The sequence below is a fragment of the Acomys russatus genome, chromosome 22, assembly GCF_903995435.1.
Source record: "Acomys russatus chromosome 22, mAcoRus1.1, whole genome shotgun sequence".
NCBI lineage: Eukaryota > Metazoa > Chordata > Mammalia > Rodentia > Muridae > Acomys > Acomys russatus.
In genome coordinates, this window is record NC_067158.1 from 10,318,692 (window position 1) to 10,336,407 (window position 17,716).

General features: G+C 50.9%; 1 protein-coding gene and 1 long non-coding RNA gene across 3 annotated transcripts; one reads left to right on the forward strand and one right to left on the reverse strand.

Annotated features, from left to right (window-relative positions):
* The first annotated feature begins 4,783 nt into the window (after nt 1–4,783).
* LOC127205887 (SEC14-like protein 4) lies at nt 4,784–16,475 on the forward strand. Its single transcript, XM_051165189.1, has 12 exons — nt 4,784–4,932; nt 8,097–8,172; nt 10,221–10,264; nt 10,778–10,837; nt 10,950–11,138; nt 12,427–12,522; nt 13,097–13,157; nt 14,213–14,296; nt 14,589–14,695; nt 14,772–14,911; nt 15,004–15,173; nt 16,307–16,475. Exons 1-12 carry the CDS (start codon nt 4,879–4,881, stop codon nt 16,462–16,464), a joined length of 1,239 nt encoding a protein of 412 aa, XP_051021146.1. The 5' UTR covers nt 4,784–4,878; the 3' UTR covers nt 16,465–16,475.
* On the reverse strand, nt 12,458–13,005 carry LOC127205899 (uncharacterized). 2 transcript variants are annotated; one of them, XR_007832703.1, is made up of 3 exons: nt 12,746–13,005; nt 12,682–12,713; nt 12,458–12,585 (listed from the first exon to the last, which is right to left on the reverse strand). It is a non-coding gene; the product is annotated as an uncharacterized LOC127205899 (long non-coding RNA). The 2 variants fall into 2 exon arrangements; XR_007832704.1 differs by having other exon boundaries at nt 12,531–12,649.
* Nucleotides 16,476–17,716: the final 1,241 nt, after the last annotated feature.

Below are 17,716 nucleotides of genomic sequence, written 5' to 3' on the forward strand. Positions count from 1 at the left end.
CTGGTGAAATTGAGACCTTCATATATATATGTATATATGTTATATTATATATACTTTATATATTAATATACATATAATTTTATGTGTACATGTGTTTTGCCTGCACATATGTCTGTACACCACAGACAGGCAGTACCTAGAAGTGTGTCAGAGTCCCTGCAATGGGAGTCATGGGTGGTTGTGAGACACATGCAGGTGCTGGGAATCGAACCCTGGTCCTTTAGAACAGCAGCCAGTGCTCTTAACCACTGAGCCATCTCTTCGGCCCTGAGACTACCATATTTTATTGGCAGGAGTAGGCATTGTTTTCTAGAAATGACACCACTTATCTGATTCCTCAAACATTTTGCCACTTTGTCCCGTGATAATCCTGGTGGAAAATAGTTCAGGTTTACAATTATATCGAATGTATATAGGTCTGGAGAGATGGCTCAGCAAGTAATGATGCTTCCCACCAAACCTGATGACTGAGTCCTATCTCTGCAGCCCACGTAATAGAAAAGGAGTAATAACTCCAAAGAGGTCTCCTCTGACCTCCACACTCACCTCGTGGGACACAGACACAGACACACACACACACACAAACACACAGACACATACATACACACACACAGACACAGAGAGACATACATACACACACGCACACCAGTGGGAAAAATTAAGCCCAAAGTATGTGTGTGTGTGTTCGTGCATTTTAAACAGGAATTTGAAACAAGTTTATATAAACTGTGGTCCTTGATGTAGTTGGTGAAGAATTTGTAATACAGGGGGAAAAAATAACCATGAATCAACTTGAAAAAGATGAGACCAGATGGTGTGTGCCTCCCACTTCTGAGTGAGGCAAATCCACTCAGAGAAAGACTGAACAAGGAGAAATGTGCTTAACTTTCCCATCTGCAAGGAAAGGAAAGAGGCCGCCGTGACCATCTCCTGCAAAGAGAAGCCTGTGTGGCCAAGTCTGCTAAAAGCGCATCAGAATTGTTCGGTGTTGATGGGGGAACAATATGAGACACACAGTGACCTGAAGTTCTTAAGGTGCTAGCGGTGGGGAAATACATTTATAAGTTCTTCCAATTCCCAGTGTCCACACCCACAGATTCACGCGCCTGTCAGTATGCCATGACCGTTGGCAGAGAAATTACCTGCTAAAGAAACTTTTCATTGCAAAACCGGCTCTGGCCCAAAAAGAGCTTTCTTAAGAGAGCATAAAGAGAGAGAGAGAAAGGAAATACTTCCAAAGTATAAATCTACAATATTATCACTTCAACACGTGACCAACCAAATATGATTAAGAAATGATTCATATTTAATTTGGAAATATCTTGTGTTTTTGAAAGAGGTTCTAAATCTTTTAAATCCAGCGTATAAATCCAGCGCTGCACATTTCAAGACTCCTGAGTGTCCACTAAGCTGCGAGTGGTGTTACAGGGAAATTATACCCTTCGCCATCCAAACGGCAAATGACAATACCCAGCGGCTCCAAAGTGACCTTAGTTGAAAACAGTGTCATCACAGCTGTGCTTAGTGGAGGGGCGTGGGAGCCCACTAGCAGGGGTACGTATTAGGAGCTACACAGAGAAACCCTGTCTCAAAATAACCAAAAAAAAAAAAAAAAAGCCATGGCGGAGGGTAGGGATATCTTATTGATTGATAACTGACATGGTGGTCGTGCTGAATAAGGCACAGGGAACAATCCAGTAAGTAACACTCCACCATGGCCTCGGTTCCAATTCCAGTCTCCAGGTTCCTGCCTTGAGTCCCTGCCCAGATGACCGTGGGTGACAGGCTGTGACCTGAGAGCTGTAAGGCGAAATCAGCTTCTTGCCAAGTTGCTTTGTTCATTGTGTCTACGGGGGCAATAGAAATCTGGCTGAGGCATTTCCTCCTCCACTCCAACCTCGTCTCTCCCTGCCCCAGGAGCCAGGAAGCTAGAGACTGATGTCACAATGTGACCCACATTCCACACCCATGGCTGGCCCACAGGTGTTCCCAAAGCTCCTGCCTCGTTCATGGGTCACAGGTGCTCCCCTGGCAGCTTCAGCTAAATCAGGTGACCTGCCAACAGATGACAACGCTTTGGGATACGGGGCCCTGGCATCGTGATGAGAGAGAAGGGCTTCATGGGGGCCTCTCTTGCTCCATTTCTATACAGTAGTTATATGGTCTCAACCTGCAGACATCTTTGCCACCGCATGTCCCTCTGGATATGTAGGTCTTAGTTTGGGCGACGCTGGAAGAGTAGGTTTGGAACTGAGTATCAGCTTGGCAGAGAACTTAGCAAGTGGCCTCATATCCGGGCCTGCCAGGGAGGTAAGACATTGAGCTCCCTGGCTGCTAGGGCTCAACACCTAGCCGTTCAAGAGTGACACCACCCTCACACCCTACTCTCTAGGAAGAGAGAGGACTTTAGGGGTGGTGTGGTGGTGAGAGAGCGGGAGGAGGGTAAGCAAGGGGAGGCAGAATCAGAAAACAAGTAGGTTAGTAGGTTAGGGGCCTGGGGCCCTGAGGCCACTTGTGGATTTTTGGTTTTTTTTTTTCTTCAACAAGCTAAGAGGTCTTGAACCTTTCCCAAGATTCCTGGCGCCAGGTAGGAAGAGTATGGGGGCTATAGATTATCCCTTTCGCTTCCAGCCAGCCCAAGGCCTTTGTTCATGCTCTTCTTGCTTTCTTTTTTCTTTTTCTTTTCTTTTCTTCTTCTTCTTCTTCTTCTTCTTCTTCTTCTTCTTCTTCTTCTTCTTCTTCTTCTTCTTCTTCTTCAGACAAAGTTTCTCTGTGTAGCTTTAACTGTCCTGGACTCACTTTGTAGACCAGGCTGGCTTTGAACTCATAGCAATCCACCTGCCTCTGTCTCCCAAGTGCTGGGATTAAAGGCGTGCGCCACCACCACCCGGCTATGCTCTTCTTTCTTACTTGAATACTCATTCTCACCTCTTGCCAATGTAGCGACTCTTCAGACAGAAGCTGTTGTGTTCTCTTCAGACATAGTTCCTATTGGATATTTCTTTCTGTGACTGTTTTGCGGTCAGGCAAACCTTAGGTCAGCATCTTTGCTGAACTAATGTTACACATGCAAGGACTGAGCTTCAGGAGCTAGGAGAGATGAGACAAGGTTTGACCCCTTGCCAGGTCTGTAACCTAAGTCCTACATCCTTGGCTACCACCTACCCTGGCTGTTGAAAGATAACGTAGTCTAAGCCGGGTGTGGTGGCGCACGCCTTTAATCCCAGCACTCAGGAGGCAGAGGCAGGCGGATCACTGTGAGTTTGAGGCCAGCCTGATCTACAAAGTGAGTCCAGGATGGCCAAGATAACGTAGAGAAATCCTGTCTCAAAAAACCAAAAAAAGAAAAAAGAGAAAAGAGAACCTAGTCTGGTTGAGATCTAAGCTCAACCACCGTACCAGGGAGTCCCAGGTTGGCTGGCAGAGGAGATGGGGTTGAGCTGAGCCTCTTAGGTAGAAATGTTGAGAGAACATTCTAGGTAAAGGAGATTACCCAAAGAAAGCCACAGAGGAGAAAAGCCATGCGGTCACAGGGTTCAAAGAGGTTGGGGTCAGGTCACCAAGGACCTTCAGGTCCTGACATTGGGCCAGAGGTTAAGAGCGCTGGCTGTTCTTCCAAAGGTCCTGAGTTCAATTCCCAGCAACCAGATGGTGGCTCATAACCATCTAAAATGAGAGCTGGTGCTCTCTTCTGGCCTATTGGCTCATATGCAAGCAGAATACTGTATGAATAATAAATTTTAAAAAAAGATTCTCCTTGATGACATAAGGGGTCTGAAACCATCTCGGTCTACCTAAGAACCCTGTATTTTTTTAAATGCATTTTATGTATTTCAGAATATCTAAAGTTATGATATCAACACCTAATCAGTAGCAAAGATAATAAATGAAATGTTTACTATTTCTGGTGCTAATCTATTGAAATCTGATCTGCTGTTTCTACTTAGCATATTGCATACTGGCCAGTGACGTGGTCAACTCATACGGAGAACTTGATTTGACCCATGGGAGGACAGAGGGGAAAGGTCTGGGTGGCCTGTTTCACTGCCTCCTCCCCGCTCCCATGCCACCTGCTCTCCAGAAAGTTCATGCCAAGGCAGCCTGTGTTTTCTCACCCAACCCTGTGAGATCAGCCCCCTCCCACCCACTCCTTGCCCTCTGGCAGCGTGTACCTCCCAGGGGCCCACCTGGGCAGTCCTGCAGTTCCTAGCCCTGCTGAGAGCCTTTGTAATAGTTTTGAGACTGTGAGTGTGACATGCCAGGAACATTCTGCTAACACTAGGAGGCACATCTTACCTAATCCCTTTTAACATCAAGAGGGTCAAGAGCGCTGGAGCTATTTGGCACCTAAGGGCTCTCCTGGGCAGTGAATATTGGCAGAGCCCAGCCTTGGGGGGGGAGGGGTAGGAGGGAGGGGAAGGGGGCTGGGTTCTCCTTAGGCAAAAGACTCAGTCATGGGCAGTGACATCCTCAGTTCCCACTTAGACGAGAAGGGCCTACCCCTTGCATGTGTGCTTAGGTAAGCACTCCTTAACACCCTCCTCCCCCTACACACACACACACACACACATACACACACACCTTACAATTCCACACCTACCTGAGTGTCAAGAGGCCAGAGCCTGAGAAGACCTGGAGGTGGGGGCCACTTGCTACCTCACACTCTCAAGATACCTCTTGGGGGGCAGGTCATCTCTCTACCCCTGTAGGGTAGGCTTGATGACCTGGGGCAGAGAAATCAAAACAAAAACAAAAACCAGGGAGCACTGGGTAGGGCAGGGCAGGAACAGTGACTCTCCCTTGGGGCGGGGCCAACATCAGACCTGCTTGTCAAAACCCGGTGAGGGTGGCGGTACCTGAGGCCAGGCCAAGAGCACCATGAGCGGACAAGTTGGGGACCTGAGCCCGCAGCAGCAGGAGGCGCTGGCCAGGGTGAGGGGTGAGGGATTGTGTGGGTGAGGGGTGAGACGTGTGGGAAGGCATGAGAGCCAAGCTGACTGCCCACGGGGCCCACACTGGCTATAGCTCTGCATAGAGACTGGGCCAGGAACCCATCCTGTCTCTCTCTCTCTCTCTCTCTCTCTCTCTCTCTCTCTCTCTCTCTCTCTCTTTCGCTCTCCCTTCTCTCCTCTTCTCTCGCTCTCTCATCTCCTCTTCTCTCTCTCTCTCTCTTCTCTCTTTCTCTTTCTCTCTCTCTCTCTTTCTCTCTCTCTCTCTCCCCCCCCTCTCTCTCTGTCTGTGTGTGTGTGTAAATTCAGCCTTACAAAACAGCCTGCCCCACCACCCATTCCTGGCCACTGCTCCTGGCCTGTGTCTCCTGCCAGGCAGATCTGGAGATCTCTGCCCAGATTGCGACAGTGTTTGGTTTGGCTTGGTTTCAGTTGCCCAGATTCCTAGTCTCCTCACTGTCAGATTTATTTACCTTTAATGATTACAGAGAAGTAGAGGGTTTGGTTCTGAGGACATCCTGCAGGCTGTACCTATAGAAGGGGAAGGCTGTCAGGAAGGGGAAGCCCAGGTCTTAGGAGTCCCTGCCCAGGCTCACACTCGGCCTTGTCTCAAAGGAAGGGGTAAGATTTGGGACAGAAAGCCAGACACTCGAGGAGTGAGTCTGGAATCTCAAGCCTCAAAAGTCAAAGACGGGTAAATTTGAAGCCCAAGGCCAAACTGAACCTAGTGACACTGTCTCAAAGAACAAGAGATGAATGGATTGTTCTGTGGTGTCTCCCAGGGAGAAGAAGGACCTTCAGGGAGAACTGAGAATCCTGGGTGAAGGAGGGGACTTGACGGGGGAGGGGCTCCTCTGATGAGCCTCCCCCTGCCAGTGGGCCCAGAAAGCCCCAGGCACACAGTTCTTCTGGAACTAGACACCTGGCCTCTGGGCATGGATTGGGATAGAGAATCCCACGAGCCGTTCCTGCTTTCTCCCTATTTAAAAATAACAAATGCTTACTATTTTAAACCTTATAGGAAAAGGAAGGAGGAAGAAAGAGAAAGGCTGTGGACGGCCTTCTGTGCCCGGAAACATTTCCTTCTAGAATCTTCCTGAGTTTAGGGTGGACCCCTGTGCTCGCAGTGCCAGACACACAGTCTTCATGTGACACTCTAAGGTGGCTTCTCTCCAGGCTGAGCGGACAGTCGCCTAGAGGGGATAAGGGGTATAACGTTATTATTTTTTAAGGAACACTGTTCCCTTCACACCACCCAGCTCCCATCAAAACTTCCTCTGGTCCCTGAGGCTGCAGCTGCCTCAGATGTGGATTCTCCCTTTGCCTGCTGGGAGTCATGCTTTGATCCTACTGCTTGTTAGCACCAGAGACTGTCACAGGGTGACAGGTTAGTTACACGAGGGGCACAGCAGCGGGTTGAGGCTGGGCGAGGGCTATGAATTTGCCAAAAAAGAAAAAAGAAAAGAAAAAGGCCAAAAAGGGAAGGTTGTTAAATTTACAGCTGCACGGGGACAGCAGTGTATCCCTCGGGCACTGAGGTGGTGGGGGGTCGGTCTGTCACAGAAGCTGTTTGTCCATCCGAGGCTGACCTTAGTAAATTTTAGAACACTAGTTATTCCCAGACTGGCCACGAGGGGTCAGGCTGTAGATGCTTGTATACAGCATTGTGCATTATCAGGCCCCAAGTGCTCATGGTCTGATTGTTAGTGCGGGAATTTCTTTTTTTGTTTGTTTGTTTGTTTTTCGACACACGGTTTCTCTGTGTAGCTTTGACTGTCCTGGACTCGCTTTGTAGACCAGGCTGGCCTCGAACTCACAGAGATCCGTCTGCCTCTGCATCCCAAGTGCTGGGATTAAAGGTGTGCGCCACCACTGCCTGGCTGTGTGGGAATTTCTACTTTTCCATTTGGTCATTTGTCTTCATGTATACCTTTTAAATTATGTAAGCAAAGCAAAATGTATTCTCATTTTATTCTTTTTTGGATTATTATTATTGGCCAGGCATGATAACGTACACCTTTAATCCCAACACTTGGGGGGCAGAGGCAAGATAATCTCTGCAAGTTCCAGGCCAGCGTGCACTACATAGTAACATCCTGTCTCAAAATAACAGTTATTATTGCTACTTTTCATAGGCTTGGGGTACCTAGCCCTGGCTGGCTTCAAACGCACAAAGTTTACCTGCCTCTGTCTCTTGGGTACTAGGCCCAGGCTTACAGAAGTGTGTGTGTGTGTGTGTGTGTGTGTACTGGAGTTACAGATGGTTGTGAGCTTCCATGTGGGTACTGGGAATCAAACCTGGGTCCTCCGGAAGACTATCCAGTTATCTTTAACTGCTGAGCCATTTCTCCAGCCCTGTAGGTTTTCTTTTTTCTTCCCCTCCCCCCTTTTTAGATATGTTTCTCATATGTAGCCTAGGCTAGTCTCAAACTCACAATCCTCCTGCCTCAGCTTCTTGAGTTCTGGGGTTACAGATACATCCCACCAAGCCTGGTTTACATGCTTATTTTAAACACATTCAAGCCTCTGATTGGACAAATATGACATTACCTCCATTTCACAAGTGAGGAAAGAGAAACTCAGCGAGAGTAACTGTTCTCCAATGGTAACCATCAGGATGCAATTCCAGGGGTACTGTCTCTAGAGCTGTCAGGCTAAGCTTCATCTGAATCACCCACGCGTGAGACAGAAAAGGCAGGGTTCTGATAGTTACGTGGGGGAGGCCCTGGAATTAGCCAGAAGGGGACCTTGTCTCCCAAGAGGAGATTCACACACCTCTGGCCACCTTGCAGGACAGACTGGTGCCCAATGATGGGTCAGCGATGGGCAGAACCACCCCCTGCCAGGATGCCAGGATGCCGGGATGCCAGGACTGCCTAGTTATACAAACCTCTGGCCCTTTGTTTAAACTTAAGTCTCATTCCAGGAGCACAGAGGACCACTTGTGGGTAGGGAATCACTGGCCCTCTTTCACTCTTTCTCTTTCCAGTTGGGGCCCACTTTTGACTATTGCTTGTCTCTTCATTGGCCCGCTGAGAACGCGTGGCCACGCCCCCCTTCTTTGAGCTGGCCAGGGCCCAGGCTCTGACACAGAAGACTCCAGGGACACACGCCAGCCAACCATCGTTTCCATCCTTTTCCTCTTAGTTCCAGAAGAACCTCCAGGATGTGCTGCCCTCCCTGCCCAAGGCTGATGACCACTTCTTTCTGCGCTGGCTCCGAGGTGAGGTCACGGGGATCCCGGAGGCAGAGAGCGAGGAGAGGAGAGAAAGGAGCCAGGTGGCTGGGAAGTGAGGTGGGCGGTGCTGCTCCCACACAGGCTTCCGGTTGGCCTGCCCTCGCCTAGAAATCTCATCCCCACTGCCATCAAAGCACAGCACAGACTCTCCTGGACCTAGTCTCTCTGTCTATAGAGTGGACATGAGTCACTCGGATAAAAAACAAATGAGAACATGACCGCTCCTGGTATGGTTGAGATTTATTGTAGATATGAGGGAGCGCATAGCCTGAGGCATCTGGAAGGGTCCGGGCTGACCTGGGCCATGAGGCAGAGGTGAGAGAGGAAGCGAGAGAGAAGGAACAAAGAGAGGACCTAGAAACCTAGAGACCAAGAGCGTCGAGGGACAGCATAGCCAAAATGGCTAATGTTATGTAGCAAAGCTTTAGCCCCTGGGCTGGAGGATTTAGGGGCGGGGGCGGGGCACACCGCCAGGGTGACTCTGTAACAGGTACTGAGGCATGCTGGGAGAGCCTGACGGCCAGAGTCCGATTGGATCTGTTAGATAGGCACCTCAGTCAGTCATCTGTCCTGAGTTTGAGGCCTAACCTCATTAAGTGGGCCGAGTTGAATTTCTAGGCCGAGAATTACCGCACTGTGTGTGGTGTGGATGTCCCTGTGTCGGTGCCTGTGGACGCCAGAGACTGCTGCAGGGTGCCTTCTTTAATCGCGCCCTGCCTTATTTATGAGCAGGGTCTCTTGCTGAACCCAGAGCTTGCTGTTTGGCTAGTCTAACTTAGACAGCTTGGCCCGGGGGAATCTTCTGCGTCCACTTCCCAGTGTTGGGATTACACATGGGCCACCAGGCCCACTTGGCGGTTATGAAGGCTCTAGGGATATGGCCTAGTCTTTGCGCTTGTGTGGCAAACACTATTCCCTGAGCCATCTCTGTAGCTCTGACATTTCCGCGTCCTGCCAATCAGAACCTCAGTACCTGAAGACTACCTGGCCCCAGGGTCTTGTGACTTCTTACGCAAACATTTAGAGCCTAACTCCAAATGACCAGTGTGTCCCCCTCCTAGCGCTCAGTCTGAAGAAGAGCAAGCGGTCCTGTAAGGCCTGCTGCTCTATAAGGCAGTGAGATGCTGCCCGTGTGCGCAGTGAACGCCTTGTCAGAGATGTGAGGACCAAGTTCCTTCTCCCAGCACCCAGCATGCTCTGTGCGTTACCTCAGGACTGGGGGAACTGAGACTTGCTGGTCAGCCATGAGTACACATGCATGGACACAGACACATAATTTCCAGGCCACGAGTAGATTTTCGGGGTTATCAGGAAAAGTGAGGACACCCTGATTTTGCCTTCTTGAGCCTCTAGGGACCAACTCACCCTCACACTTCTAAATACTTTTTATATTAGTTTATTTGTTATTTACTGTGGAGGTGGGAGTACTCACGCAACCAGTGCGTGTGAAGGCCGGAGAAGTTTGCGAATTGACTTCTCTCTCCTCTACATGGGGGGTTCCAGAGGTCAAACCCAGGTCATCAGGCTTGGTGGCTGAATGAAAAAAGAAAAATTTAAAAGAAAAAATTTTAAAAAGGAAGGACATGACTGTTCCGAGGTATGGTGGCAGGGAGAGGTTATTGTGGATAATAGGGAGAGCATGGTCAGAGGCAGAGGCATCCGGGAGAGTCTAGAATTAACCTGTGAGCCAGACCATGTGAGGAGAGGGGGAGGGGAGAGGAGAGAGACGGACCAAGAGGCTGGGAAGATAAAGGGTAGACCAAAAGGTCCAGGCAGCCAAAATGGCTGGATAACATAGGGAAGGGCAGCTGCGGGAAAGGTCCAGCCCCTGCCAGCTATATCCTGTAACAGGCAGGGACTGAGGGATGCTGGGAGAGCCTCGGTCCACTTTGATATGTTAGTCACCTCAGTTAGCCACTTGTCCTGTGTTGGAGGCTGAAGAGTGACAAGTGCCTTTACCCCCTGAACCATCTTGCTGAACCCCCAAGATCAGCTCATCCTAGATTTGGCCTCTCTTTCCCGTGTTTTTGCAGCTCGGGACTTTGACCTTAAGAAATCTGAGGACATGATCCGGAAGGTAGGACACTGCCTCACCCTGTGCTGACTCCCCCATGCTCACCCAGGTTTATGTACCCCTTCTCGTGTGTGGGTTTTGTTTTTGTTTTTTGGGTTTTTTGTTTTGTTTTGGTTTTTGGTTTTTTGAGGAAGGGTTTCTCTGTGTAGCCTTGACTATCCTGGACTTGCTTTGTAGACCAGGCTGGCCTCGAACTCACAATGATCTACCTGCTTTTGCCTCCCAAATGCTGGGATTAAAGGCATGGGCCACCACTGCCCGGCTTCGTGGTTTTTTGTTTTTTGTTTTTTGTTTTTTTGTTTTTTTTTTTTTAATTCTTTCTGGATCTTTTTTGAACAAAGCCTGTGTCTCTCCTCCTTGGGCCCTTTTCCCTCCCTTCCTCCAGTTCTGTGGAGCCTAAGGGCACCCCAGGTAGAATCTTGTGGCTGTAGGCAGAGAGACCTGGCCTTGGGTCCCTAATACCTGGACAGGCTTTTGGGGACAGATGGGTTCTCCAGCCCCCACATGTCTCTGCAGCACGTAGACTTCCGGAAACAGCATGACCTGGACCACATCCTTACGTGGCAGCCATCAGAGGTGAGCCCCTTGCAGTGGCCCCGAGGCCTGCTGGTACCCCCCTTTCCCCACTTAGCCACCTGATGGCACACTGTGGCCTGGGTTGAGTCAAGACTTTTGTCCACGTGTCCAGGTGATCCAACTCTATGACTCGGGTGGCCTGTGTGGCTATGACTACGAAGGCTGCCCAGTGTGGTTCGACATCATTGGGACGATGGACCCCAAGGGGCTCCTGATGTCGGCTTCTAAGCAGGACCTGATCCGGAAGCGTATCAAAGTCTGTGAGCTGCTTCTTCATGAGTGTGAGCTGCAGAGCCAAAAGGTGGGGCAGACGGTGGCCGTAATGTGGCCCAAACAGGGACACTAGGACCAAGGACAAACAGTGCCTTGTCTCTCTAGAACCCACCAGCTCTCAATATCATTGTCTCCTACTTTAATCCCTTAGTGAGCGTGTGTGTGTGTGTGTGTGTGTGTGTGTGTGTGTGTGTGTGTGTGTGTCTGCTGGCGTGAGTTAGGGTCACCGATGCCTTCCATTCTGGCTGAGTTCATAAAGTGCTTGCTGAGCAAGCATAAAGACCATGTTCAGTTCCCAGCACCCCCCTAAGTAGCCAGGCCCTGACTCGAACCATGGGTGTAGGGACAGTCTTTTGCTCTGCTCCCAGGATTTCTTGGAACAGCCAGCCAGCTTTGCTTACGGAAAAGATAGTTACCACTGTCGAGTCTCTACCTACAAAAACCGATAGCCAACCTTTGTGACTTTGTGGATCCCACATGGGACTCAAGGAGATAGTACAGAGTTATACACACACACACACACACACACACACACACACACACACACACACGTGTGTGTGCAATCATTTCCTGAGTTGAATTTCTGGTCGGGGGGAGAGAATTGACTCCTGCAAGTTGTCTTCTGACTTCCAAATAAGCACCATGATATGTCTCTGCACACACACACAAGCCACACATGATAGATAGATGGACGACAGACAGACAGACGGACAGAAAAAAATATACACAGAGGGTTGGGTGTGATAGCACATTCCTTTAATCCCAGTACTTGGGAGACAGAGACAGGCAGGTGGAGCTCTGTGAATTTGAGGCCAGAGAGACCTTTGACCCGTTCTTGAAAAGCAAACAACAAGAACAATAAAATACATATATACATATCCTTGCTGGTTCTGTAAATCTAAAATATGAGCCCAGCACATGTGGTTGTGCACATGTGGAGATAGAGGACAGCTTCTGGGAATCGGTTCTCTTTCCACATGTGGATTCCAGGACCTGAACTCTTTCTTCATCGGTCTTAGCAGCAAGTGTCTTTACCTGTTGAGCCATCTGATCAGCCTCTGGGTCATGCTTCGGTCATGTGCCAGGCAATAGTGTTGAGCAAATTGAGATGGTACCTGAAGAGATTGTAGCCCCTGCTAGGGCTCAGATTCAACATCCCCTCACACCCTAGATGAATAAAATCTGTTCGGGCCGTGCCATGGGTTTGACGGGCCTCCTTCCCAGGGGTCGTGAGTGACAAGAAGATGGAGAGAGGTAGCCAGGGTCCCTTGGGTGGATTAATGCTCTAAGCAGTGTGCCTGCTCTGTGTCACACAGTTGGGCAGGAAGATTGAGAGGCTAGTGATGGTGTTCGATGTGGAAGGGCTGGGCCTGAGGCACTTGTGGAAGCCAGCTGTGGAGGTCTACCAGCAGGTAAGGCAGGGGACAAGAGCAATAAAAACTCCAGGCCAAGAGGGACCCATAGGCACACACAACCTCTCATCCATGGACCTATGGGCACACACAACCTCCCATCCATGGACTTATGGGCACACACAACCTCCCATCCATGGACCCATGGGCACATACAACCTCCCATCCATGGACCTATGGGCACACACAACCTCCCATCCATGGACCCATGGGCACATACAACCTCCCATCCATGGACCTATGGGCACACACAACCTCCCATTCATGGACCTATGGGCACACACAACCTCCCATCCATGGACCTATGGGCACACACAACCTCCCATCCATGGACCCATGGGCACACACAACCTCCCATCCATGGAAAAGTAGAGATGCCCTCCTGGGGACCTGGGGACCAGCCTGGCCTTGAGGACTCTAGAAGGAAGATGAGGAGCAAGGACAGCCCAGAGGAGGGCACACATGTCATGGGGAAGGCTGGGGTGGGCCTCTTGCTTCAACGACTCAGAGTCACAGAAGTCTGGGCATCCAAGGTGCAGGGCACAGCCATGACCGACATCACTTGTCTTCACAGTTTTTTGCCATCTTGGAAGCAAATTATCCTGAGACAGTGAAAAATCTCATCATTATTCGAGGTGAGACTGTGCCTGAGATCATCCTGCAGACCGAGGTGGGGGGTCACAGTAAAGAAGCCTTTGAGTTAGAACTTCTCAAAATCATCTTTTGTGAAGAGTAAGGTTTTTGTTTGTTTTCAACTCCATTCCTTTGCAGACTGCTACATTTTTTCTAAAGATTTATTTAGTTAGTTAAGTATTGTATATGAGTGCTCTGTCTTTATGCACACCAGAAGAGGGATTCAGATGCCATCACAGATGGTTGTGAGCCACCATGTGGTTGCTGGGAATTGAACTCAGGACCTTTGGAAGAACAATCAGTGCTCTTAACCTCTGAGCCATCTCTCCAGCCCCTGCTATTTTTGTAATATGCATAATCCTGCCCTGGTGTGTTACAGCCGTGTTAGTTTCCTAAATGTTTTGCTGCTGTTGTCTTCCTTTGGTGTAGACTGGTCCACTGTTCCCGGGCCACACTGGAGTCCCTGTCTCCAGTGGCCATCCCACATTCCCTGGGTTCAGATGACCTGGGCTCACATCCAGCTAGTTCTCTCATTCTGAACAAGTCATTTTGAGACTCAGCTTTCCCATGTTATGAAGTGGGGACAGGGTCACCATGGCACTCCTGTTACCCCTCCCCCCACCACAACCCCTCTCCCCTGCACCCATCCCCACCCCCCCCCCCCCCCCCCCGTGAGAGAGTTGGGATGTTAAGTGAGAAGGTTGTGCATAAAACCTGACCCACAGGAAGTGCTGGGTGAGTGGGCAGGTGTCCTTGGGGCAGGACAGGATATTTAAAGCAGAACCCCCCACACACACCTACTCTCAACCCAAAGGACTCTGAAGTCACCTAGCAATAACACTTTGAGTCAGGAAAGGAAGGGGTATCCTCAAGGTATCACCGTTGCTGACCATGGGCCCATGGGCACAGCCAGGAGCTTGAAAAAGCTCACACAGCAGGGCATGGCCGGCTCCACATCTGAGCAGCTTGTGTCCAGCATCTGGCCTCGGCTGTGTGTGGCTTTACACACTGGCGTCTCCTCTCGTCGGGCTTTCCAACGGAGTTCTGTGTGTTTCAGCTCCCAAGCTTTTCCCAGTGGCCTTCAACCTGGTCAAGCCATTCATAGGTGAGGTGACACAGAAGAAGATAGTGATTCTGGGAGGTAAGTGCCTTGACCTTTGGCCCCCAGCTAGGGCCAGCTCTGTGCCTATCTGGGAAGCAGAAGATGCTACCACAGGCCCCCCTTCATCTGGGATGTCCTTGTATAACAGCCAGTGGCCTCGGCCTGGCCTCATTAACACACAGAGTGGGATTGCTGTTCCAGCACATGGCCTAAGAGCCAGAAGGCAAGCTCATGGGTGTTTTCAGTAGACTCTCAGGAAAGCAAGTGGTTCTCTCTGTGGCCTCTCAGCTGGTTTCCCAGAACCCCTCAGAGGCACCTGTTCTTCATGCAGAGAACTGGAAACAGGAGCTACTCAAGCTCATGAGCCCTGACCAGCTGCCTGTGGAATTCGGGGGGACCATGACTGATCCTGACGGTAACCCCAAGTGCCTGACGAAGGTACAGAGTGCCCAGCGGATGGGGAGGGAGGAGACCACAGTGGCCTAGTGTCAACTTACCCACCTCTGACTCATAGATCAACTATGGGGGCGACGTACCCAAGCGCTATTACATGAGCAAGCAGGAGAGGCCGCAGTATGAGCGCACTGTGGTTGTGGGCCGAGGCTCCTCCCACCAGGTGGAGAATGAGATCCTGTTCCCAGGCTGTGTGCTCAGGTAGGGACAGAGGCTGCCACACACCTGGGCACAGCTGGAAGGGTCTCTCCCAGCCCACACAAGAGGTCGTCAGTGGGCTCTATCTGCTGCAGGTGGCAGTTTGCATCGGATGGTGGAGACATTGGCTTTGGAGTTTTCCTGAAGACCAGGATAGGGGAACGGCAAAAGGCTGGGGAGATGGTGGAGGTGTTGCCCAGCCAGCGCTACAATGCCCACATGGTGCCTGAGGATGGGAGCCTCACCTGCGTCAAGCCAGGAGTCTGTAAGAGTTTCAAGTTGTCCTGCAGTTGTCTTTATGGTAGAAAGAAAGTCGGCCATCTTGGGCCACTCTGGCCTTTCTGGATTCCCATCCAGCTCTCAGGGAGAGTGCAGGGACTGTACCTAAGGGCTCCAGGGGTGTAGTCTTCGGGGTCTTGGATCTGATGTGCGGATGCAAGGGCAAGCGAAGCATTGCACAATAGCGGGGCTCAGAGCCCAAGGAGCGTAGTGGTAAGAGACGGCTAACTAAGCAGCCATGGACTTCTGTCAGAGGTCACCAAAGGGCGTCTACCCGTCTACCCAGTATCTATGCCAGATACCCAGGCCTCTACCATGAACTCCAAGCATCCCAAAGAGGTGGCTAGAACCGGTGTCAGTTTCACCAGGAAACAATATGGTCTAGTGTCTTAGCCTGCTTTCCATACAGTAACAAAATACCAAGGCAATTGGCTTAGGGAAAAAAGTGTGGGGAGTGTGTGTGTGTGTGTGTGTGTGTGTGTGTGTGTGTGTGTGTGTTGGGGGGTGGTATTTACCATACCACACAAGTCTGGAAATTCTAGTCCAAGAGCCAGTGGCCTTATTGCTTTGAGCCTGTGTCAAGGGTGGCACATCATGGCAAGAACCCTTGGAGAAAAAACAAAACAAAACAAAACACCGATATCACAAGCCAGAAGGCAAAAGGGCAAGGAAGGAAGAGAAGCCAAATGTTCTGGCACACACCTGTAATCCCAGCGCCCGAGGAGGCGGATCAAGAGAGCCAGATGGTCAAGGAAAGCCTGGGTTGAATGAGACCCAGTCAGTCCCCTTCTAAGTACCCCCCCCCCCACTACCTTCTGACAGTGCTACCCTGGGGACAAAGCCTTCAACACATGGCTCTTCTAGGAACCCTTACGCAGACCATAGCAATGAGGATGACATCCTTCCTTCAGGGGCTTCTCTGAGAAGGGATTCAGGGAACTGTGACGTGCTGGTGTAATGCTGGAGAGCAAGAGGGGGCCATGCCCCCTGCTCTCGTCACTACACTCCCAGGCGGTGGTCACGGGCAGTGGGCTTGGGGTAGGGCAGTGGCTGACCCAATGTCACCAGGAGTACACAGGAGCTAGGCTCATGCTGTCTGCCGCCTCTCCATCCTTGCAGACGTCCTGCGCTTTGACAACACCTATAGCCTGCTGCACACCAAGAAGGTTGGCTACACAGCAGAGGTGCTGCTCCCAGACAAGTCCTGTGAGGAGAAGTTGCAGGGCCTCCAGGTGACGAGCCCTCCTCAGGACAGTGAAGACTCTGGCCGCCTCTGACCCCACTCCATCCAACTCCTTCACACATTCCTACCCCTTACCCCAAAGGAAGGGTGGTGCTGAATATGGCTACAGAGATCTCCAACCCCCACCTCCATCTCAGCCTCCTGTAGGACCACTTAGACACAGCCCTGCACTTTCCTCCTCTGTCCCTAGAGAATGGTGATAGGGGTGACACCATACAGCCACTGATTTGTTCTTGTCCTCCTGAAGACACCCACCCAGGACTCAGCCATGCTTGGTACCCCAGCTGGAATCGGGTACATCACATCCGTGTCCTGTCCCCCACAGGGAGCACAGCTAGAGGATGCCTTCTCTCCCCACTGGAGATCAGCAAGGATGGGAGGGGCCCTGGTGGGGGGGCATCTGGGCAGGCTGTGAAGGAGGGGGTGAGACCCCAGTCCAAGCAGAGCATCAAGGCCTTTCTAAATACCCCCTTCTTTGGAAGGAATAGCAGAGGGGGAGAGGCGGGACGTGATGGGGGAACCATCAGAGGAAAAGCCACACTCAGCTTTACAAGGTTGAGCAGGTTGCTGAGTCTGATGAAGACACCCACCCCACCCCTACACACACACACACACACACACACACACACACACACACACACACACACACACACACACGTATGCACATGCACTTCTTGCACACGCTGCTGGTATTCCACTTTGACTGTTTCTTTTTTCTTAAGGCAGTTACCCAGACCAAGCCATCTTCAAACTCACTGTGTAGCCCAGGCGGGCCTTGCGCGTTAGTCTGTCTTCTTCAGTGGCCTGCATGCTGGGATTGCAGAGTCCGCCACCGTGCCTGGCTATCTTTAGTTCTTTCTGGCCCGAGTGGAGCTCAGAACCAAAGCTGAGCTGCAGAGAAGCACTGGTGCTAGAGTGCAGGGTGACTCATTCTGGGGGTTCACCCTGGCCTCTAACTTGCTTCTTAGAGAATCTTCCAGTTTCCCACCCATCTACATGTCTCTAGGGAGAGAGTTGAAAGGCAGCTGCCAGTATCCCTTCCCGTGTGAGCCAGGAGCTGGCCGGTGATGGCTTGTGTCTGCTGACCCTTCTGGCTCCCACAGGTACCCCAGCAGCGACTCCCCCCCCCCCAACTCCTCTGTAGGGTGCACAGAACCTAACAGCAGATGCTGCAGAGCTTGATCCAGTGTGCCTCTGTGGGTTGGCTCAGAGAAGCCATTACCTGGGGCCCAGGAGCCACTGATTTTGCCTTCTTGTTTGTTCCGTGCTTTGGGTCAAAATGTCCC